Consider the following 25,439-nt stretch of genomic DNA (forward strand, 5'->3'; position numbering starts at 1 on the left):
ATTTGGAAGATTTTTTAATTTATGAACAACATGCTGTTGGAATCTTTTTAATATATAATATAACTATATACAGTGGGTACGGAAAGTATTCAGACCCCCTTAAATTTTTCACTCTTTGTTATATTGCAGCCATTTGATAAAATCATTTAAGTTCATTCTTCTTCCTCATGAATGTACACATAGCACCCCATACTGACAGAAAAACACAGAATTGTTGACATTGTTGCAGATTTATTAAAAAAGAAAAACTGAAATATGACATGGTCCTAAGTATTCAGACCCTTTGCTCAGTATTTAGTAGAAGCCCCCTTTTGATCTAATACAGCCAGGAGTCTTTTTGGGAAAGATGCTAAAAGTCTTTCACACCTGGATTTGGGGATCCTCTGCCATTCCTCCTTGCAGATCCTCTCCAGTTCTGTCCGGTTGGATGGTAAACGTTGGTGGACATCCATTTTTAGGTCTCTCCAGAGATGCTCAATTGGGTTTAAGTCAGGGCTCTGGCTGGGCCATTCAAGAACAGTCACGGAGTTGTTGTGAAGCCACTCCTTTCGTTATTTTAGCTGTGTGCTTAGGGTCATTGTCTTGTTGGAAGGTAAACCTTCGGCCCAGTCTGAGGTCCAGAGCACTCTGGAGAAGGTTTTTGTCCAGGATATCCCTGTACTTGGCCGCATTCATCTTTCCCTCGATTGCAACCAGTCGTCCTGTCCATGCAGCTGAAAAACACCCCCCCAGCATGATGCTGCCACCACCATGCTTCACTGTTGGGACTGTATTAGACAGGTGATGAGCAGTGCCTGGTTTTCTCCACACATACCGCTTAGAATTAAGGCCAAAAAGTTCTATTTTGATCTCATCAGACCAGAGAATCTTATTTCTCACCATCTTGGAGTCCTTCGGGTGTTTTTTAGCAAACTCCATGCAGGCTTTCATGTGTCTTACACTGAGGAGAGGCTTCCGTCGGGCCACTCTGCCATAAAGCCCCGACTGGTGGAGGGCTGCAGTGATGGTTGACTTTCTACCACTTTCTCCCATCTCCTGACTGCATCTCTGGAGCTCAGCCACAGTGATCTTTGGGTTCTTCTTTACCTCTCTCACCAAGGCTCTTCTCCCCCGATAGCTCAGTTTGGCCGGACGGCCAGCTCTAGGAAGGGTTCTGGTCGTCCCAAGCGTCTTCCATTTGAGGATTATGGAGGCCACTGTGCTCTTAGGAACCTTAAGTGCAGCAGACATTTTTTTGTAACCTTGGCCAGATCTGTGCCTTGCCACAATTCTGTCTCTGAGCTCTTCAGGCAGTTCCTTTGACCTCATGATTCTCATTTGCTCTGACATGCATTGTGATCTGGAAGGTCTTATATAGACAGGTGTGTGGCTTTCCTAATCAAGTCCAATCAGTATAATCAAACACAGCTGGACTCAAATGAAGGTGTAGAACCATCTCAAGGATGATCAGAAGAAATGGAAAGCACCTGAGTTAAATATATGAGTGTCACAGCAAAGGGTCTGAATACTTAGGACCATTTGATATTTCAGTTTTTCTTTTTTAATAAATCTGCAACAATGTCAACAATTCTGTGTTTTTCTGTCAGTATGGGGTGCTATGTGTACATTCATGAGGAAGAAGAATGAACTTAAATGATTTTAGCAAATGGCTGCAATATAACAAAGAGTGAAAAATTTAAGGGGGTCTGAATACTTTCCGTACCCACTGTATAGATATGTATATATGTGAGTGTGTGTGTGTATATATATGTGTGTGTGTGTGTGTGTGTGTGTGTATATGTGTGTGTGTGTGTATATGTATATGTGTGTGTGTGTGTATATGTGTGTGTGTATATGTGTGTGTGTATATGTGTGTGTATATGTATATATGTGTGTGTATATGTATATATGTGTGTGTATATGTATATATGTGTGTGTATGTGTGTATATGTATATATGTGTATGTATGTGTGTATATGTATGTAGATGTGTGTGTGTGTGTATATATATGTGTGTGTGTGTGTGTGTGTGTGTGTATATGTATATATATATTTCTCTATCGCTCATTGACAGACGTAGTCCTCGGTGATACAGCACCTTCGGGTTATGTTGCCTCCACAGGAGTAGGACTAGACAGGAAATAAAATGCTCTGGCCACACCCTAGGGGCAGTCCCAGAGGGTATATCCTCTCTCTCTCTGCCTCAGCAAATCAGTTTTTTTTCTGTCTAGTCAGGAGTAAGGACCTAGATACCTTGCTGGGATCTTCGGTCCTGGCAGGATTTTTTTCTTAGAAAAGAATTTTTTAAGACAGCTTTTTTTCTCCAGTGTTCCTGTGAGATCTTCAAGCAAGAAAGCTGAACTGGGCGACGGGCTGGATGTTGAGATCCAGTGGTCACCCCAGTTCAGCCTACGAGCGTGTGCAGGCCCTAGCTCCGCGCTGGGTCGGCCGCGACATAGTCCCACTGGACAGGGACTGACCCTGCGAGTTAAACGTCTCGCTGAAACGCCAAAGACCATGAGTCACGGCGCCCGTATTGGTCGACAGCCCTCCCACCCCAGTGGAGAGGGGTACTGTCAGGAGTTGGCGCCCGCCTGGTTCTGGTATGGTGAGTACTATGTTCCCCCTGACGGGTCTTGTGGTGAACGCGGGCCCCTCTCTGTAATGGTAAGGATGGGTTCCCCTCTATCCTATAACATGTCACAGATCCCCCTAATTGAGTGTGATTTTTGTGTACAAGAAGCCAGGAGGCTTGGTTTGGGAGCTGACAATCTAATTGTAAAGATGTGTAAATGATTGTAGTCAGTGGCAGTACTAGAACTTTACTGTGATAGTATAAGGTATCCTACCTGTCAGTAGCCACAGGGCGATGTCTATACATGTATACTGCATTCCAGATCATTCCTCCAGCTAAGCAGCGGACCGCATACGGCCCGCTAGGGTCCGGTACCTCCGACCACGCTGACCACCATGAGGGTGAAGGGTTGTGAGGCCGAGATCCTTCTGCAGACATGCCGCTATTCTGTGCAGGCCGCTGCCATTGTCTGGTAGATCGCACGAGGCCGCCATTTTGGTGTAGCCTCGTGTCTCCAGCATGGGGGCGGCCATGTTTGAGGTGACTCAAACACCTCATGGAGCCAGGGGGAGGAGCCGGCAGGCGTGTTAAGGGGCGGAGCCGCCTCTTTTACCCAAGAAATAGGGCCAAAGACTTCCTGTCTGTAACAAGACAAGCACTGAGCAAGCTGATGAAAACTTCTGTGCATCAGGGATGAGCCTTGGGGTCTGTCTCTCTCTCTCTGTGGGGTCCAAAAAGGCAGGTAACACTGAGGGGCGCTGTTGCGACTGGGGGACACAAAAAAAAAAAAAAAAAAAAAGTTTTTTTTTTTTTACTTTGTCATTTTTTGTCGCTGGCAAGTGTCTTGTATAATCATTGACCCTGCCGCATAGGTATCCCCACCTGATCCCCTCAAGGTGGCCGCAGGACCCTCCAGTACCCCACTTGTTTTTAATGCATTATCGGCAATTTTGGAGTCTTTGGTATCCCGGGTGGAGGTGGCCTGTCAGGGACGGAGGTCAAGTAGCAACCCCCGCCTACCCCTATTGTTTATCAGATACTTCAGATACGGATTCGGAGCTGGTCAATGCAGTTGCAGGTCCCTCTTAGAGGGCTGTTGTCTCAGGTAATATCTCCTCAGCAGTGAGGAGCACGTTTCTGCCTCCGCCATAGCACAAGAGTGGTGGATGCACTAGTTGTGTCCGTCCGGGAAACCTTTAGTCTTGAGGTTACACCGGCAGAGGTAGCTGAGACTGAGATTCCTTTTTGGTACTTGTTAGCCTACCAAAAGGGCGAAGGATTTTCCTTTACCCAAATGGGGTCGTTTTGAAACGAACCCCTGTTATTTCCAAACGCATGGCTAGGTGCTATCCGTTTGAGGAATTCCTCTTTATAGGATAGACGGTACCACCTGCTGTCTTGCCACAGACTGTTAGCATAAAAAGACCTCGTAACTAACGAGGACCTTCCTTTTCTGCTCATATAGAGTTGTTCGTTCCGCGAGGGCGGGCGATAAGGCGAAACCCTCCAAAGCCCCTTTAGAGGGGTTTCAAAGGGCGCTGGTCGGGTAAACAAAGAGTCCGGCTCAGCCAAGCCTGAAGAATATAGCCTGATGCGCCCCTACCCATCTCTGGGGTGGGGGGGGGATGTCTTCACCGGTTTCTGGAGGACACAGGATCGAGTTTCGATCACTTCCACCGGTGCGATTCTGCCCTTCTAACATTGAACGGTTTCAGGGGTTCTATTCGAACCTATTCACAATGCCCAGGAAAGAGGGCAAGGTGCGTCCAAATCTGGACTTGGGAAGAAATAGAGTCCATCCGTACAGTGGTGGCCTCCCTGCATAAAAGAGATTTCCTGGCGTCCATAGACATATAGGATGCCTATCTTTATATCCCCATCATCGCAGGACATCAGCGTTTTTTCGCTTTCCCAAAGATCATCCCTGGTTCCCACCAGTAGACTGAACTATCTGGGCCTAAGGTTGGATACATCCTGGGCAAGAAAGTTTCTCCTTGCTGGGAAACTCCAGAAGGTTCAGTCAACGATTCGGATGTTGCTGTCCGTCAATTGGCTGGGACTGATGGTGGCCTTCTTAGAGGCAGTACCGTATACCCAGTCTCATACCCGAATTCTCCTGAAGGAGATTCTTTTTTAATGGAATCAGAATTCCGATTCCCTGGACAATCGGATCCGGTTGAGCGAGCGGACCAGGAAGTCTCCGATGCTCAACCAGGGGAAGTCATTTCTTCCGATTAGTATCCAGATTACCAATAAGGGTATCGGAATTGAGAGCGATCAGATTTTGTCTGATTTACTAGATCGAGCAGCTCTAGAGCAGCCCGATTCGGATCCAATCGCATATGGCCTCTTCATCCAGAGGTTTTTTCCCTAGCTGTCCCTTCATTGGGACATCCCGGATGTGGATCTGTTGGCACCTTGGCCTAACAGGAAGGTGCAGAGGTTTGTAGCTCGCGCCACGATCCTCTAGCGGACGCAGCAGAAATGCTGATCGCCCCGTGGGGGCAGTATCAGCTACGGCATGCCTTCCATCCTCTCAAGTTGCTGCGGGAACTTCTTCGCAGGATAGAGGTGGAGGGAATTCCAGTTATTCTGGAAATTCTGGATTGACCTCGTCAAGCCTGGTACGCCGACTTGGCGAGGCTAGTCGCGGACGCTCCTTGGAGACTTCCTCTCAGGGAGGATTTGCGGTCTCAGGGACCGATTTTCCATCTTGCTTTACAGTCGCTGGCTTAATGGCCTGGCCATTGAGACCCAGGTACTGAAGGACAAGGGAGTGTCGGCTTCAGTTATTCCTACCTCCAGTTAAAGCAAGGAAAGCGACTTCCAGCACATGGAAGTCTTATATTGCATGGTGTGAATCTATTGGATTTTCCCCACATACCTATTCGGTGACCCGAATTTTGGTCTGTCTGCAACAAGGGGTTGAGCAGAAACTATCCTTGAGCACGATCAAGGGTCAGGTTTTCGGCGTTAGCAATCTTCTTTCAAGAAACCTTTGGCTAATCATTCCTTGGTGCGGAATTTCATCCAGGGGGTGCGACATCTGGCTCCGCCAGTGCGGGCACCCTTACCGCCTGGTATCTTAATTTAGTGTGGTCGGTTCTTCAGAAACTTCTCTTTGAAGATATTAGGGAGATTCCCTTGCTTACATTCCCAGAAGGTGGCCTTCTTGGTGGCCATTACTTCTCTACGCAGGGTGTCAGAACTGGCCGCATTATCCTGTCGTTCCCCAGATCTGGTGGTTCATAGGGATAAGGTGGTTCTTCTTCCGAATCCATCCTTCCTTCCTAAAGTGGTTTTCGTAAGATGGACTCACTTTTTGTGATCACGGATAGCCCTTGAAGGGGGTTGCCTGTGTCTGCCGCGACCATATCTACATGAATCAGTCAGACGGTGGTACAGGCTTATTCTATTAAGGGTCGGAATCCTCCGTTCCCTGTTAGGGCGCACTTCACTCGAGCGCTTAGTACTTCCTGGGCCTTTCGCCATCAGGCGTCAGTGGTCCAGGTATGTAAAGTGGCCACCTGGTCGTCGGTACATACCTTTACAAAATTTTATAAAATTGATGTGATGGCATCGGCGGATGCCTCATTTGGCCGCAAGGTTTTGCAGGCCGCAATTTGAGGAGACCGGTGGTCTACCTCGAGGGTTTTTTTCTGTTTGAAAATTTTTTTGTTGAGTCTCATCATTAAGGATGAGCATTGTAAACTTCTAGTTGGCACCGGTTGGGCCTTCTAGATTTGGATTTGATTTCCATTTTCCCACCCCTCATTTGTGATACTGCTCTGGGACTTCCCGAAGGTGCTGTATCACCGAGGACTACGTCTGTCAATGAGCGATAGAGAAAAATGGATTTTTGTAAAATCTTACCGTAAAATCCTTTTCTCTTAGCTCATTGACAGACGTAGTACCCGCCCCTCTGTTTTTTTGAGTTGGGTTGGGTTAAATTCTCTAAAGACTGCTTTTATGACATAACTGATTTGCTGAGGCAGAGAGAGAGAGGGTATACCCTCTGGGACTGCCCCTAGGGTGTGGCCAGAGCATTTTATTTCCTGTCTAGTCCTACTCCTGTGGAGGCAACATAACCCGAAGGTGCTGTATCACCGAGGACTACGTCTGTCAATGAGCTAAGAGAAAAGGATTTTACGGTAAGATTTTACAAAAATCTATATATATATATATATATATATATATATATATATATATATATATATATAATATACATACACACACATAATATACATTTTTCTCTATCGTTCATCGACAGACGCAGCTGCTTATCTTCATGACTCATAGGGTTATACTCCTCCTAGGAATAGGCACTAGGCAGGAAAAAAAACTAACAGGGAAAGTTTGTGATTTTATTTTTTAACTAGTTAGTTCCTGAGGACCAAGATCCAGAGGAACTAAGAGCAACAACCGGCTGCGGTTTCGCACTGGATCTAGATCCTTAAGGTCTCCCAGCCTGGCCAGCGAGCATGAGCAGGTATAGTCCAGAACTAGGCCTCGCCACAACAGTGCCCCAATGGATGGTAGTGGCGTCTCTGCATTAGGGAGATTTCTTATCCTTCATAGATATCAAGGACACATATCTACAAATCCTTATCTACACTGCACACCAGCAGTTTCTTCGCTTTGCGGTAGCAGAGGAGCAATATCAATTTGTGCCGTTACCCTTTGGTCTCGCCTCCGCTCCCAAAGTGTTTACCAAGGTACTAGCTTCGGTGTTAGCACTTCTGCGCCGGCAGGGGATTGCGGTACTGGGGTACCTGGATGATCTCCTGTTGAAAGCGGACTCTCATTCAGCCTTGTTGGGGATCTGATGATCATGGTCAGAACTCTGCAGGAGTTCGGTTGGAACATAAATTTCAAGAAATCTGCACTGACTCTGGTTCTGTGACTGGTTTTATCTGGGCTTGACTCTGGATTTAGCCTTGGCGAGGGTTTTTCTTCCCCCAGACAAGCTGCAAAAGTTGCAGGGGACAACTTTTTGTCCGCTGAGTTTGCACGCGAGCCTTGGGTCTGATAGTATCGACCTTTTGAGGCAGTTCCGCATGCCCAGTCCCATACAAGGCCTTTGCAAAGGGAGATTCTTGTAAAGTGGAACAAGGATCCAAAGTCCTTGGATTCAGTGATTCGGTAGAGCCACAACACAAAATCTGCTCTGTTGTAGTGGATTCAGTCTCCAGTGCTGTGCCTTGGCAAGTCCTTCCTTCCGTTGTTTTGGATGGTGGTAACCACGGATGCCAGCCTGTCGGGCTGGGGCGGGGTTCTGGGGAAGCTCTGTGCCCAGGGTACCTGGACGATGGAAGAGTCAAAACTGCAGAGAAATGTTTTGAAGCTCAGAGCGAAAAGCTTTGTCTGAGTCATTGGACGACTCGTCTGCAAGGTTGTCCAGTTCGGATTTAATCAGACAACACCACGGCTATGGCTTACATCAGTCACTAGGGGGGCACCAAGAGTGTCTTTGCCGCCAAGGAGGTGGCCAGGATTCTGGCCTAGGCAGAAAGCTTTTGTTCCATTCCTCTCTGCTGTACACATTCCAGGTGCGAAAAATTGGCAGGCAAATTCGAGTCTTCAGGTGTTGGATCAAGTAGAGTGGTCCCTACATCCAGAGGTGTGTTCCGCCTCCTGTGTGTTCGGTAGGGAACTCCCAAGATTGATCTGTTTGCCTCTCACCTCAACAAGAAGGTGCAGAGATTCGTAGCCAGGTTTCGAGATCCTCTGGCCGACTCCACAGACACACACACTGGTGGCTCCTTGGAGTCAGTATCGGCTGATTTATGCATTTCCCCCATTGAAACTCCTGCCGAGGCTTCTGCTCAGAATAGAGGTGGAAAACATTCTGGTGGCTCCAGACTGGCCTCGCCGGTCTTGGTACGCAGACCTGATAAGGCTGGTCACTGATACCCCATTGGAGACTTCTTCTCAGGGAAGATCTGCTGTCTCAATGTCCAATCTTCCATCCTACTTTACAGTCGCTGGCTTTAAAGCATGGCTGTTGAAAGTCAGGTGTTGAGAGATGGGGGTCTTTCTGATTCTTACACTCATGACGGCTAGGAAGTAAACTTCCAGGCAGATTTACCCTTGTACATGCAAATCGTACATTTCATGGTTTTGGCTTTTTTTTGCATAAAGGGGTTGAACAGCGTTGGCTTTGGGTACTATCAAAGGCCAAATTTTGGCTTTGGCTATATATTTTCAACGCTCTTTAGCCACGCATGTCTTAATCCGTACTTTTGTACAGGGAGTGCGCCATATGGCTCCTCCGAGGCGATCCCTGTTACCTCCGTGGGATCTAAATCTTGTGTTATCTGTTCTTCAGAAGCCTCCTTTTGAAAAAATTCGGGAGATTTCCTGCAGGGTATCTAAATTGGTGTCGTCTTGCCACTCACCTTATCTGACCGTATACAGGGATAAGGTGGTACTTCGACCTAATCAGTCATTCCTTCCTAAGGTGGTTTCTGATTTTCATCTGAGTGAAGACATTGTGTTGCCTTCACTTTGCCCTAAACCTCAGCTTTCTAAGGAGTATGCCTTGCATTCTTTGGATGTGGTTTGGGCGATCAGGGTGTATTTAGAGATCAGAGTCCTTTAGAATATCAGACACTCTTTTTGTTCCTACTGATGGACCTCATAAGGGATTGGCTGCGTGTGCTGCGACCATTTCCAGATGGATTAGGCAGACTGTGGTACAGGCCTATTCACTGAGGAGTCAGGTTCCTCCTTTCCCAGTGAAGGCTCATTCTACGAGAGCGCGGAGTGCCTCCTGGGCTTTTCGCCATCAGGCGTCAGTGCTACAAGTTTGCAAGGCGGCAACTTTGTTGTCTGTGCATACATTCACAAAATTCTATAAGGTAGATGTGTTGGCATCCACGGATGCTTCTTTTGACAGCAAGGTTTTGCAGGCTGCAGTTTAAAAGAGAACTCTGTTTAGTTTCTCTTTTTGAGGGTTCAATTTTTTCTGGTTGAGCTTAAAGTTACCTGGTTGGCTAAGTTTAGCCACTGGGACTTACATTTTGCATTTTGCAAAACTGCATTTTCCCACCCCGCATAATTATATTGCTTTGGGACATCCCTATGAATCATGAAGATAAGGCGCTGCGTCTGTCGAACGATGGAGAAAACTGCATTTCTCGAAGAATTTAGCGTCAAATCCTTTTCTCTGAAGTTCGACAGACGTAGCACCCGCCCCTGTACTTCTGAGGTATGGGGTTTTTTGTCTTCTAAACACTGCTTGCAACTAAACTGTTTCATAGCAGAGTCTGAGGGGTTTTGCCTGCAGACACAGCCCCTATAGGTGTGGTTAAGCTTTTTTTCTGCCTAGTGCCTATTCCTAGGAGGAGGAGCATAACCCTATGAGTCATGTAGATAAGGAGTTGCGTCTGTCGATAAACTTCAGAGAAAAGGATTTTACGGTAAGTTCTTACAAAAATCCATTTTTTCTTTTTTGGAATATATACAACAAGATGTTCCAGGTATTTTAATTAATTATTTAAAATTACTTTAACAGGTTAAAGCTAATTTGGTTTGCAAACCAATGAACAAAACCAAATTAGCTTTAACCTGTTAAAGTAATTTTAAATAATTAATTAAAATACCTGGAACATCTTGTTGTATATATTCCAAAAAAGAAAAAATGGATTCTCAATCTCCTGAATATATTTTGCATCAGGTAAAATTAAATTGCAAATAATTGTACCTGATGCAAAATATATTCAGGAGATTGAGCTGCATGTCAGTCATCTTTTAAATGTCTTATGTAGAGAAAAAGGATAGCTGTAGGTCTGGTTGAAAAGGTTAAGTTTAGATATGGTAGATATGTGCAGCCTTTAGTACATGAAATCTGTACGGTTATATTCCCACAGTGCTGCTACTCCTATTAGTAGACCTAGCTGTGTCTGCAAACTGCAGGCAAGTGGTTGGTGTCTGCCTCTGACTGTCCCATTTTGTATAAGCCAGCTTGAGGCAGACATCATCCACTTGTCAAAAGCTTGTGGGTGCAGTCAGGTTCATTCATAGGAGCAGCAGGATCATAAACTGGTAAACACAGGATGCACTGTACTATATAAGTGTTTTTAGTTTTAGTGATGGTGCTGCACTTCTGCTCATCTGCTTGCCATTTGGTTACCTGAACATACAACTATCCTTTCAAATGACTACATTAAAAGTGCAGTATTGCTAGTAACAAAGGAATTTTGTCCAGCCGCAGGGCTCCTCTTTGGTGCCCTTCCAAATTAATAGCGGAAGGAAGTTCTAGTAAACATGACATTTTTTGCTATCTGCAGTGCCTGCATTGTAGCTGTGAATTTAGATGCCACTTGATGCCTTGTACTTTCTTGCATACAACCAGTGGGAATAAACTGCAAAATCATGCAGTCTTTTCTGTCATTGTGCATGATGGTACATAGGTTTTTTTTTTTTTTTTTTTGTTTTGTTTTTTTTAAAAGGCTGATTTCCCTAAGACCATTTTTGTTGTGCTGTCAATTATGATCACACATCGTTGTCTGAATTCTATGTGTAATTTTATTCTACATGTGATATTTAACTTTTTGTAAAATTTTCTCAATTAACAAAGATCACAAGGGGGCAAGTGGGCCACCTGAGTAAAACGTATACACTTTAATCACTGCCTACTCTATATTACCACTGTATATATGAGAAGAAATTGGGAACAAACATGTTGGCGGGGTTGGGGGATCTGAGAGAATGATTAGCAGCGTGAGGTTTTACAAGTATGCTCTTGTTCAAATAGTGCCTTGACATTTTGTGATGTAGCCCAACAGAGTCCGAACTGACATTAAAGACCTGCGATTTCTGTGTGCAGAAGACGAGCAAAGTAGGACATGTTGGATGACTGCATTTAGACTTTTGAAGGTAAAACTTCATGAGAGAAATACAATGGAAAAAGCAGGTAATAGTGTTGGTAGGTAAATAACTTGATAAAGTGTTGGTATAGGCATGTCTTTGTTCTGATGGTTTTTTTTTTTTTTCAATTTCGACACCATGATTATGAACCATAGCACACCACAATCATACACAATAACCATTTCTTGACCGTTTTTATTTAGACTCAAACGTGGTCAAGGCTGTGATTTGAATAGAGGACCTGTAGCTCACTGATGATCATCTCTGCACTTTCTTCTTGAGACACCAAACTACTTCATTATCTCCTAGTCTAAATAATGATGTACAGGAGATTGCAGGAATCTAGTACAAAGATAGCTTGATGTACAATTAAACAAAATTCAAGCATTTGTACAACTAAAATAGGAAACTTGTATCTGCCTAAATGCTGTTAAGTACAACCTACAGAATTTAAAGCAGAGCTCCATCCAAAAGAGGAAGCTCCACTTATCTGCCTCTGCCCACCTCCCCTCCATATTTGTAGCTGCTGACATTAATTTTTTTTCTGCGGGAGCCTGGAGCTCCTCTTCAATGATTTGAGCTGTTCTGAAAATCGGTATGCAGTTACCAGTATTATGAAGGAAGGATTTGTGTAACGGAGATGAAGATGGCAACCCTAAAAGCATAGTATAGATTGATTTAAAAGCCTGGCAGTTGCTGATTCTGCCAAAATACTAAAATAAAGGTGTGCAGTTAATGAACACATGTGACACAATCTTGCCTATTGACCCCCCTAATCTCTTGGACCTCCTGTGGAGGCTTTAAAGTTAGTGTTGGGTTTGTGTGTAAATCTTTTTCTGTTTTTTGTGCAATTCCCTAACCTGTAACAGTCATTTTAATATACCAAAGTAACTTATCTTTAACATTGATAGCTGAGAATTGTTGGGTAAATACACCTAGTTTAGTGACTTGAACCAAGACTACTATGCCAACTCTTGCTTTTCTGTGAAATTGTTAATGCAGTTTTTCTGTTGTGTAAGATTCTTTCAGTGTTGGGTGATCAGTAAACGGCAGTAGGGTGTGTGTGTATTTGTTCAGTATGTATGTGGGGATGTATATAGTTGCATGTATGTACTTTTATATCACATGAGCAACAGTATGCTAGAGTTATGGCAGGTTCCATTTTCTGCTTTTCTGTATAATTCAATTTTATTTCTCCTTTTTTTTACAGTATGGTATGCTGCTCTATCAGAACTACAGAATTCCTCAACAGAAAAATCTGCAAACAAACTTCGCAGCACCTGTAGGTTCCTGCTGTTTTGTTGCTAAAAGATTTGTATGATGCCTACTGTTTTGTTGAAAGGTTTTTTTTTATTTCTTATGGTACAGCACATATATTTTGTCACTTTGAAAAATGCTTCTTTTCCTGAGGTTTGTTACATGGTAATAAGTTAACTTCAGTTTGAATAGGGAAAAATGTGTTGTAAATAGTTTATTTGCCCCCCTTCATGTCCAAACATATTTGAATGCTCAACAAGGGCACATTTTGAGTTTAGACAAAGGCAAAAATGTTATGCAAACACATAACCTTGGCTTGCTTACTGCATTGATCACATTCATAGCCAATACAATTTCAGATCTTTTTATAAAAAAATGTCATTACCAGGAACCTGCATATTGACCATCTTTGCTGGCAAATATCTCAATAACACAAATTTTCACTTGGGTGTCGTAGACTTAATTATATGCACAGACTAACAAACAGAATAAGCAACCAAATATATTTGAATCTATTTTTTTTCTGAAAGTGGTGATAACCCTCTAATTTAATTCCTTTATAGGCTTTTTATGGGGTCTAGAGTAAATGGGTGTCTATATGATTTTCTGATTGTATTACAATGGTTCATTTTCTGATAGTTGCAGTGACCCGCTAATGATTAACCTGAAAATCTCAAAGATTGTATCTTTAGTATAGCGTTTTTTTTTTTTCTTTTTTTCTTTTTTTCCTTTTTTTTTTTTTTTAAAGGGTCCGTGATCCTAATTTAGTTTCTCATCCTTTGACGGATACAGGAAATCTTGCGTCTTTTCGGTTACACTGCCATCTACAGGAGAATTGGACAATGGAAAACAAAATAAACTGTAGCCTAGCCGGGAATAACCCCTCCCACTACCAGCTTCGTTCAGGTTTTTGCTAGGGTCCTCTGAAGAGTAGACACATTTTTCTTCAGCTCTATTATTTATTTATTCAAAAGATTCTTTTATTTAACATTTGCTGGTATATTTAAGATGGACACTTAAATCCTGAAAGTTTTTCTAGTCAATTAGTGAGTGCTGGTTTTCCCACTACATTAAGTATACTAGTGGTTTGTGACATTTTTGCTGGATAACCCACTCTGTGTTTGAGTTTTACAGGATTCTATTACACTTTGCAGATTGACCTGTTAAGCTCCTTTCACACCTGTATGACTTAGGATGTGGCTTGAGATCACAGGTTGCAGGGCATGTTAAATGCCATATATCTGAGAGCCATTCCAATTGAGGTTACTGAAGTCGGTACGAATTCACAAAAGGTTTCTGCACTACTTTGATTCAACACAGCTTCAATGACAGAGTGTAAAAGTCAGTCACTTCAAAGTTGCTCTCCAAAGTTTGAAGTCGGCTAGTGTGAAAGGAGCCGTAGTCTTGGTTAGAGCTATGGCAGTGCCCCAGTCTCGGTTTACTCACCCCTGGGGTTAGCTGCAGATGTCTAATTTTATCAATTTAAATAAACTGTCCTTTTTATTGCAATAGGGCTTTTTTGTGTAACTGATGTGGAGGATGAGTGTTACTTGTGCTGCAGCCTCCAATACAGCTTCAGCCTCCACAATTTGTGCTTCACATCAGAAATTCATGTGACCTCACTGCTGGAGGGGAAGGTATTGCGCACATATGCTGTTCTGTCCCCTACAGCTTCAGTGCGTTGTTTCCCTCAAATGTTTTGCACCTTGGGTCTGTTACTGCTTTTTCATTTTTTTTTAGACACTAAAGGCTGAAAGAGCACTGTAATGCTGAAACCACCATTTTAAACGCCCCATTTCTTTCGTTCATTGCCGTACAAAGCTCCGGAATCTTCTTAACCATTGGTTTATGCTGCCCTCTACAGGAGTAGGACACTAGGCAGGAAAAAGCTTTACCACACCTATGGGGCAGTCCCAGGGGGTATACTCCACTTCCTGCTATAGGCATTCAGTTTTTTTCTGCCTTCTCAGAAGTAAGGACCTAGCTCCTTGCTGGGATCTCTGGTCCTAGCATTTTTTTTAACTGATTTTATTCCTCTCATTGGTTTCTGTTCCTGTGAGAACTACAACCAATTGCTGGACTGGGCGACGGACTGGATAGTCTAGATCCTGTCTCTCCAGTCCAGCCAGTGAGCGCGTACAGACTCAGCTCCGCGCTAGGTCAGCCACGACAGAGCCCCACTAGACTGGGGCTGGCCTGGGAGTGCGTTTCGCTAGACAGTATCTCTTTGAGGAGTCTCTCCTGAATAAGTGGACAGTCCCACCTGTGGTGGACTCAGGTTTCCAGGCTGAATAAATCCACCCTAATTCCGGTGGAGGGAGTGCTCTGGCTTTTAAAGATCTTTGACAGGAGAACCAAGACTTTACTGTGCCTGGTTCAATCCTTAGGCCAGTGTTCACCATAGCTTTGGTGTCCCAGACTGTCACAGTGGGCAAAGATTTTGCGCCGGGGCCTGGAGGGGGGAACAGCTTCTCCCTGCCTTTGCGGAGCTGGCGGTTCAGTTGGTCAAGGGGTTACAGGTTGTCTGTGATGCCCCTTTGGATGCCGCTCCCTTAGTCTCTAGACCATGACAGCCGTAGTCATTTGGCGCAGGATGTGCCTGAAATGCTGGTCTGCGGACCAGACTTCCAAGAAGGCCTTATCTGATCTTCCCTTTGTGGGGAATCGCCTGTTCATGTCCTCCCTGGATGGTATCATTAAGCAGGATCTCAAGAGATGGGATCGAAGTCTGTAAGGACCTCCGAAGGTTCCGGTAGGACCTGGTCTGGTAAGCGGAGAGCGGGTCCTTCTGGACCCATGGACCTCCCTGATACAAGTTAGGTGGGTCCACGAGCTTATTCGGTCCGGCTACAAAATCGAGTTTAGGACTCCAGTGAGGTTCTTTCCTTCCAACTTGCTTTCATCCCCAGACTGCCTGCAAGGTCTCTTTAGGGCGGTGCAAGGCTTGTTACTACAAGGGGTGATTGTTCCTGTTCCAGATTCGGAACGTTTTCCAGGGTTTTCTGCAAACTTGTTTACAGTTCCCAGGAAGGAAGACAAGGTACGGTTCATCTTGGATCTCTAAGCTTTGAGCCACTTTGTGTGGGTACAGAAGTTCCAAATGGAAGTCCATTCATGCGGTAGGGGCATCCCTATATCAAGGGGATCTTCTGGCCTCTATCGATATCAAGGACGCTTACCTTCATATTTCAATATGTTGGTCGTCCGCACTTCCTCCGCTTGCCATGGGCGAGGAGCATTATCAATTGGTGGCATTACCCTTTGGTCTTGCCTCCGCTCTTCGGGTCTTCATAAAGTGTTGGCCCTGGTGTTGGCATTGTTGTGCCAGCAGGATTGCGGTACTGGAGTACCTGGACGATCATCTTCTGACTGCTCTGACAGATAACCTGGAGATTACTGTGCATACTCTGCAGAAGTTCGGTTGGAAATTGAATTTCCAGCAATCTGCTCTGGTTCCATCAACCAAGTTGAACTATCTGGGTCTGCCTCGGGACTCGGCCTCAGCCACAGTGTTTCTCCTATGGGACAAGTTCACAGAGCTGCAGGATGCAATTCAACTCCTGTTGTCCAGCAGTTGGTCATCTCTCAGGACTTGCATGCGGGTGCTGGCCCTGATGGTGTCTACCTTTTTTGAGGTGGTTTTGTTGGCACAGTTCCTCACGAGACCTCTACAAAGGGAGATTCTTGCTGCTTGGATAAGAATCCATAGTCTCTAGACAATCTGGTCTTGTTGAGCCGGGGAACGAGAGGGTCCCTGATTTGGTGGCTTCTCTCTTCGACGCTTCGACAAGAAAAATCTTTACTTCCCCTCTACTGGATGGTGGTCACCATAATCGGACAAGGCAGTGGCCTATGTCAATCACCAGGGGGCACATGAAATGTCCTGGCAGCTCGGAAAGTAGTAGACGTAAGGTGGGTAGAACGCTTTGTTCCAGCCCTCTCTGCTGTGCATCTTCTAGGGCTGGAAAATTAGCGGGCAGATTATCTCAGTCATCAGACATTGGAACAGGGGAGAATGGTCACTTCCTCTCGGTGTTTCATCAGTTGTGTCTTTGGTGGGGAACACCCAAGGTGGACCTGTTGGCCTCTCTCAAAAGGAAGGTGCAGAGGTTTGTGGTATGGTCTCAGGATCCTCTGGCCAACGCCACAGATGCACTGGTGGCTTCTTGGGGCCAGTATCGTCTGAGATACCCCTTTCCCTCTTAAAAAAAACTTCTGCCAAGACTCCTGCGAAGGATCGAGGCAGAAGGGAATCTGGCCATCCTAGTGGCTCTAGTGGCTTGGTCGCCGATGCTTGTTGGGGTCTCCCACACCCCCAAGATTTGTTGCCCCCCGAGAAGATTTGTTGGTCCAAGGGTCAATCTTGCTTACAGTTGCTGGCTTTAATGGCTTGGCTGTCAAAAGCTAGGTACTGAAGGATAAAGGATTGTCTAAGTCCGTGATCTCGCACTGCTAAAAGCTAGCGGATCCTCCTCTAGGAATTGTTACCATTGCGTTTGGAAAGCGTACATTGCGTGGTGTGAATCTCTTGGGATTAACCCCTGCACCTTTTAGGTGGCTCGGAGTTTGGTTTTCCTCCACGAGGTGTTGAGCAACATCTGGCCTTGGGTACCATCAAGGGCCAGGTTTCGACCTTGGCGGATTTCTTTCAACATACTTTGGCCACAAATTCTTTGATTTGCACCTTTATTCCGGGGGTTTGCCACTTGGTTCCTCCTGTGCGGTCTCTGTTGCTTTCGTGGGACCTCAATTTGGTGCTGTCGGTTTTCCAGAAACCTCCTTTTGAAAATGTTCCTGGGATTTCTCTGCTTACATTGTCCATGAAGGTGGCCTTCTTGGTGGCTATTACTTCTGCATGCAGAGTGTTGGAGCTGGGAGCGTTGTCTTGTCCACCTTGCCTAGTGGTTCACAGAGATAAAGTGGTGCTTCGCCCGTCAGTCGTTCCTTCCTAAGGTTGTTTTTGGTTTCCATCTGCATGAAGACATGGTGCTGCCTTCCCTGTGTCCTAGTCCTAAACAAACTAATTGCCTTTCATTCTCTGGATGTGGTCTGGGCGATCAGGGTGTTCCTAGTGGCTATCGAATCCTTTAGGAAATCAGACTCACTATTTTTACTTATAGATGGACCCCAGAAAGGGTTGGCCGCGTCTGCCGCGACCATTTCCAGATGAATCAGAAAGACGGTGTTACAGGCCTGTTCAATTAAGGGTCAGGTTCCGCCTTTCCCTGTTAAGGCGCATTTCTACTCGGGCACTTAGTGCCTCTTGGGCCTCCAGTCATCAGGTGTCAGTGATGCAGGTTTTGCACGGCGGCCACCTGGTCGTCTGTGCACACTTTTTAAGAGGACTTGGTCTTTGAGGGTCTTTTGTTTTCAGGTGAGCTCCAGTTGTTCCTGGTTGAGCTCCATCTTACCTGGTTGGCTAGGTTTAGCCTTTGGGAATTTTTTCTGCCGTTTTTCCCACCCCTTATGCTTAACACTGCTTTGGGACGTCCCAATGGTTAAGAAGATTCTGAAGCTGTGTCCGTCAATGAAGGAAAGAAAAAAATTGGATTTTTGTCTTACCATAAGATCCTTTTCTCTCTGATTATTGGACACAGCACCCACCCCTCTAATGAGTTGGGTTATTTTTCTTCTGATACTTCTTGCAAAAAGACTGAATGCCTATAGCAGGAAGTGCGAGTATACCCCCTAGGCATGGTAAAGCTTTTTCCTGTCCAGTGTCCTACTCCTGTAGGGGGCAGCATAACCCAATGGTTATGAAGATTCTGGAGCTGTCTGTCAATGAACTTCAGAGAAAAGGATTTTACGGTAAGGCAAACATCCAATTTTTCTCTACAGCTTGGGCTGTGGTGCAGCTAATAGATGTGGTCGCATGCAGTAGCTGGCTTTTGTTTCAGAAATACAGTGAGCTTTCTTCCAAAACCCTGTGTGTTCCCTGCAGCACCACTTGTTCAAAAAAAAAAAAAAGTCCTCTCCTACGGTGGGCTTTCGAGTGCCAAATGAAATGCAGTTAGAAACCACCTCCATTTCCGACCATCCTGTGTCACTGCACAGATAACTAAACTGACTTGGTAACATAAAAATCTTCCTTCCATTATATTGAAAGATGTGGAAGATTATCGCAACAGATGCCAGCATTGTGACGGTACCCTGTTCCGCTACAAGCATGTTCAGCTAGGGAGGTGTCTAAGCACCTTGTTGTAGTGGACTTTGTTGTCAGAGGAATGTAGCCTCCCATTTGGCATTTTGCAGCTTTGGATGATATGTTATCCCACTGAATGCTCATCTGATCTGGATTCAGTCTGAAAATGCCACAGCAGTGGCATACATCAATTGAAAAGGAACCAGAAGTCTCACCATTGCAAAAGGTAGGTCAGATCCTGTGATGGGTAGAGGTTCATGTTGCAGCCTCTTCTGACATTTACATCCTAGAAGTAAATTGGCTACAACAAAAAATGTCCTCTGTACTAGATGCCTATGCTATCATGTAATGTACAAAAATGTAAAATTCTTAATAAAATACATACAATGAAAGGAGCACTGAAGTTAAAGTATGTATGAACAAAATAAAATCCAAAAATACCAGTCCACCAATAAGCCAGCATTTCCAGATTCATTAAGAATCCTGCACTAGTTTGACTTGGGTATATAGAAAATATATAACCGAAGGACAAAAAAGCAAAAATGAAATAAAGTGCAAATGTTAACACCTCAAATATCCAAAACTCTCAGGTAAGTGAAACAGTAAAGTAGGAAGGGTGTAGCTGCCCAATAACAAAATAGTGATGCGCCAGTCAAAAATTATGCACAATAAGCGATTCACAAACTTATAAATCAGTGTCCATAAGCAATGCAATCATCCCAAATGTCCATATATAATGAATAAATCAATATGTAAATCAACTCCCACGTGTCCAAAAAAGTGATCCTGTGTAAACTTAAATATATACTTCTGTGAGCTGCGCAATCCCACCACCAGGTGAATTGGTCTCTCACCTCCACAGAAGACCCATTCACGGGTCAGTAACAGCGTTGTTGTAAACACAGGGATCCACGAACCACATAGGCTATAGATAGCCTTTCACCTCCAGAGCGATTACCATATAAATAGGGAACAAATAAAAGATCTAGTTCTCTCTGTTTTCATCAAGCAAGCGGCTTTATTTAAACATAGAGGACCGTACTCACAAGGATGGCGTTCCACAGCGCATAGCAGTCAGCGTGTATAGGAAGAGAGACGGCATCCAGCAAAAAGTTATCTATCACTAATAAAGCAGTTGAGGTCGAAGTCGATATTGAGGCCTCTTGGTGCTAATACCTTGGCTTCATATACCCAATCTACAAAAGAGCACCAATTTTGAAGGATAAACTGGCACCAGGAGTCATAGATCCCCCAATATCTAAGAAAAATACACTATTCCAGTTTTTATCTGGATTTCACGCATGTGGTAGATGTGGGGTATGCCGCCAAACTCGGAATAACCAGAAAAATAGAAAAATGTTTAGATCTAACAGTACAGGCAAAGAATACAAAGTCAACGACCTGATCACTTGTTCCACTATAGGAGTGGTATACATGCTCGAATGTGGATGCGGGCTCCAGTATGTGGGCCATACATCTAGACCCTTGAATGTGAGGATAGCTGAGCATGTAAAAAATATTAAGAAAGGTGAAACTTCACACAATGTGTCGAGACACTTTAGAGAGATACATGATAGGAAACCAGACTCCTTGCAATTCTGGGGGATTAAACATGTATCTAAACATTGGAGAGGTGGTCATTATATTAGGCAGTTGAGTAGAAGAGTATATGAATATATGGGTATATGAAGCCAAGGTATTAGCACCAAGAGGCCTCAATATCGACTTCGACCTCAACTGCTTTATTAGTGATAACTTTTTTCAAATTTTTTCTGGTTTTTATGATTTTTATAGATATTTTATCTGGTTTTAGATATATACTATTAATATTCTGGTCTTAATGTAATTTTCTGTCATTTATTGCGTAGGTGTCATTGTTTTTTAACATGATCCTTTAACATGATTTTTTAACATGATTTTATGTATTGATTCCACTGATTATATATTTAATGTAATTTTAATATATATTTTTATGGACCTGCTTTATTTATATATTTTAGATGTGTTTTTTAGATGTGATTAAAGTGTGACTTCATATGTATTTTTTAGTATGTCACCTGTATGATTATGTGCTAGGAAGAGATCGGCATAGGTATGCAGTCTCCTGTGTATTATAGTGTGAGAAATGCACTTTAATTGACTGGTCTATAGCGTATAACCTTTCTTACTAGAGTGGCACAGAGGAATCAATGAGGATTTCCTGGTTCGGTGTCCCGAGCCGCGCTTAAGGCTTAGGGCGGCAGTATGACACAGATCCAATCAGCTTCCTTGTCGTGGATCAGCCTGGCCACTTAAGGCAAAGCACGTCTAGCAGACTCCACCCCTACCGAACAAGTTAACGCTGGTGAGGCGCCATGTAACGCGTATAGGGGGCGGAGCCTGCGTGCTGGATGCAGTCTCTCTTCCTTTACACGCTGACTGCTATGCGCTGTGGATCGCCATCCTTGTGAGTACGGTCCCCTATGTTTAAATAAAGCCGCTTGCTTGATGAAAACAGAGAGCACTAGATCTTTTATTTGTTCCCTATTTATATGGTAATCGCTCTGGAGGTGAAAGGCTATCTATAGCCTATGTGGTTCAGGATCCCTCTGTTTACAACGCTGTTACTGACCCGTGACTGGGTCTTCTGTTGAGGTGAGAGACCAATTCACCTGGTGGTGGGATTGCACAGCTCACAGAAGTATATATTTAAGTTTACACTGGATCACTTTTTTGGACACGTGGGAGTTGATTTACATATTGATTTATTCATTATATATGGACATTTGGGATGATTGCACTGCTTATGGACCCTGATTTAGAAGTTTGTGAATCACCTATTGTGCATAATTTATGACTGGCGCATCACTATTATTTTGTTATTGAGTTTGTATTGTGAGGTGTGGGCGCATTGTGTGTGCTGCCGGTCTCCACATTTATTTATTTATATGTTGCACTATTGATTTATTGTACAAAATATTTTATGCACTTTTAAGTAGTCATGCTTTTGGTTGCGCTGATAGTTTTTTGTTCTATATAGGGTGTAGCTGCCACCTGAGATTTCATTAGAAGTTGCCCTGTAGGCCTAAATAATTGACAGGCAAACTTCTCAGCTGTTAATGTGTAGGGTTGGTTCCTACACAGAGGTGTTCTAGCATGTGCCACAGGGGAAGCAGGATGTGGACCTCCTGGCCTCTAACGCTCAACAGTTTCTCCAGGTACAGGGGTCCTCTAGCAGAAGCAGCAGATGCTCTGGTGACTCCATGGGATCTGTACACACTGATTTATGCCTTTCTTACCCTGAATCTTTATTTCATCGTCGGACACAGCGCTCTATAAATCATAAATACTGGGTTATGGTGCTTCCTCCGGGAGTAGGACTAGGCAGAACAAAAAACTGCCTACGCCCATGGGGCATCCTCAGCTTGGTATATAACCCCCCTCTCTGCCCTAGGTAATCAGTTTTAACCTGTCTAGTGAGAAGTAAGGACCTAGGCTCCCGGCTGGGATCTCTGGTCCTAGCAATTTGTTTTTTTCTCCTTCCTTAAATCTTTTTTGTTTTTTCCTCGGGAGATCTACAATCAACTGCTGGCCTGAGTGACAGGCTGGATAATCTAGATCCAGTGGTCCTCCAACCAGCGAGCGCATGCAGACTGCAGCTACACGCTAGGTTGGCCGTGTCATAGCCTCAGGGACAGAGGCTGGTGCGAGAGTAAGACGGGTCGCATACGACTGGGCTTGGGTCTGAGTCACAGCGGTCCCTTGGCAGCTCCCCTACTTCGGTGGTGAGGATTCTGTCTGGAGTGTTACCCGCACCCTGAAAAGGTAAGTACAGCCCCCCTCCCCTTTTGGCGGTTTTATGTGGTGGACGTGTGTAACCTTGATTGACGTTCGGACCTGCCTGCAGGTTCCCCCCTCCCATCTTTTAATCCCTCAGTGAGCTGGGCTTTACCCCCACTCCCTTTTCCCCCTGTCTGGACCTGGAGTCTGGTGGGGGTCCCAGGCAGAGGACGCAGCAGAGACCCCTGGGGTCTACCTCTGCTATCCCTACTCTGGAAGGGTCCTGGGATAATGTGCATCCTGTCCTGGTAGTCTGGAGGGGTCACAGTGTAGGAGACCTCTAGGTGCATGCCCTATTGTTTACAGTGTGGGTATAGTGCAGGAGGGTCCCAGTGCAGAGACTGGTTCAGGGTGCGCAGCGGAGTATCTCCTAAACATGTCCTACCTTCAGGGGGGGTCCCCTTGCAGAGGGCGCAGGTAAGATCCTGGCAGCATGCTGTAGATGATGGCGTAATTTCACGGGAGCTTTTTTCCCCTTAGTCGGGCTTGTGCGCCGAACAGTCTGTTGTTTACCGGGCGCTTGGATTCGGCACATCGCAGATCGGGTGGACAGATTACTGGGTGGGGAAGACCCAGCTGTCATGGTACACGTGGGTACCAATGACATAGGCAGCGGAAGATGGAGAGTCCTAAACGATTTCAGGGACTGAGGCGCTAAGTTGAGGAGTAGGACCTCCAAGGTAGTATTTTCAGAAATACTACCTGTACCTCGAGCCACTCCAGAGAGGCAGCGGGAGATTAGGGAAGTTAACAAGTGGCTGAGGAGCTGGTGTAGTAAGGAGGGTTTCGGGTTCCTGGAGAACTGGGCCGACTTCTCAGTCGGCCACCAGCTCTATGGTAGGGACGGATTGCCCCTAAATGGGGAGGGTGCAGCCGTACTGGGTGAGAAGATGGCCGAAAAGTTAGAGGGTCTTTTAAACTAGGTGATGGGGGGAGGGTACAGATGTAGAATTAGCCAGTGGAAAGCAAGATCCAGAGGGCAGAAATGGGGACATTAGCGGTAGGGTGTTTGGAGCTCCTAAACCCAGGAGGGGTATGGGGAGAAATCACAAGAGCAGCCTAAAAACATCAAATGAGGATATTTGTAACTGATCACCGATAAACCAATTACGAGGCTTGTATACCAATGCCAGAAGCCTGGCTAACAAGATGGGAGAGCTGGAGCTGCTGATGTTTGAGGAGGACTTAGATTTTGTGGGGATAACAGAGACTTGGTTTGACAGCTCTCATGACTGGATGGCGACCATTCAGGGGTATTCCCTTTATCGCAGAGATAGAGAAGGTAAAAAAGGGGGAGGGGTATGTTTGTATATTAAGAACAGCCGGACCTACATAGATGCGCAAAAGAACAAGCTCTTCAGCTACTAAGAGCCAGAAGGCTGCTAAGAGTGTGAACCCCGTCTGGACCCACCTCATGGAGAAGGAGGGAAAGACTGCACAGTTGGCTGCAGACAAAGCAAATCGGGGGCCAGGTAAGTGCATTTTTTGAGGAGAGTTCAGAAAATGGCAGAAAGCAATTTGACAGCAGAAGAGGTGAAAGGCTGTGACCCCCCCACACCCCCTTTTCAAATAAGGTGGAATACCAGAAGGTGTGTGGTTATATATGCTGCTGCTGAGAAGCACACAGCCCGACTTTGAAAGTTCCCCAGCTGGGACAGCAACTTGCGAAGGAGTGATTTTTGCCGTTATCCTCATGTGATCATGAGGATAGAAAAGCAAGCCCTGTGGCTATGGTAAAAGGAGGAAAAAACAACAGTGGTGTGTACTTCCCTTTGCCTTGGGAGCTTAGCAGCAGTATCCCTTATAGCAAGGTGGTTTCTTGGGCTTTGTCTTAGTACCCCCTTTTTTAATGAGGGTACCACTATCCTTTCATTTAGGCCTGGGAACAAGTAACCCAGAAGCTTCAGCTTGACCAATGTCCACAGTTTCCTTTTTTTAGTTAAAACTATTTTATTTATCCAATGAAAAAACAAAACAATAATACAAAACAGTATACAGCTTTCAATGTATATACAATTTTCATGTTCAGTGTCAACAAGTTTATAAAGGTATTTGTACAGAAGTATGTGCGGTTTCCCTGAGATACAGCAAGGGTTTTTGTTGCAAGACAAAGTTTAAACTTCATGGAACAACATCATAAATTACACCACTTTGTTATGGGAGAGTGATAAATGTGAGGGATGATGTATACAGCAAGATTATTCACATGTGGCAGACTTTGAGCCAGCGGTCCCAAATCTTATTGTATTTTGTAGGGATACCTCTGTGAGCGTATATACATTTTTTATAAGGAAGCGTATTATTCGCGTCAGTCATCCTATCAGTCCACAGTTTCCTTTTAACTCAGGAGATGTTGTGGTTTTTGCAACATTAAGTTACCACTCTCTCACTATAAACACTTTTGTACATCAAAAAGGGTAAATCTAGTGCAGTGGTCACACCTGTTAGAGTATTTTACAGGCTATTCCTGCCACTGAACAAGTTAGACTAAATGGTTAATCAAATGGAATGTAAGGTGGTCTGCAGGAACCTGGAGATTACATGAGTAATACCACAGATTTTTCTCTGGTCAGCAATGCACACCAGATAATCTGAATATATTAGGCCAGCGGCTAGGATTTTGGCATGTATCTCCAAGATGGTTCATTTAGAATCTTCTTGCTCTTTAAAGCCTGACTCCTAAATTCTCTCCACATATGGTGAAGAGACACAGTAAGGGGTACCCTTGGGGAACTTTTTCTTATGGAGTTGCTTGCTATGTGTAACAACAAGCTTCAACCTATTGTTTCCTCCTTAC

The 25,439-nt window shown here is 44.7% G+C and overlaps 1 protein-coding gene across 2 annotated transcripts in view; it reads left to right on the top strand.

Moving 5' to 3' along the window:
• GRB10 (growth factor receptor bound protein 10) overlaps nucleotides 1–25,439 on the top strand; it is a 515,930-nt gene that overhangs the window by 416,370 nt on the left and 74,121 nt on the right. For both annotated transcript variants that reach the window (XM_082259307.1, XM_082259308.1), the window contains exons 10-11: nucleotides 11,335–11,433; nucleotides 12,635–12,706. In XM_082259307.1, coding sequence (XP_082115433.1) covers nucleotides 11,335–11,433; nucleotides 12,635–12,706 — 171 coding nt within the window. The remainder of the gene's footprint in view (nucleotides 1–11,334; nucleotides 11,434–12,634; nucleotides 12,707–25,439) is intronic.

Source organism: Pelophylax lessonae, assembly GCF_965119305.1.
Source record: "Pelophylax lessonae genome assembly, chromosome: 5".
Taxonomy (NCBI): domain Eukaryota; kingdom Metazoa; phylum Chordata; class Amphibia; order Anura; family Ranidae; genus Pelophylax; species Pelophylax lessonae.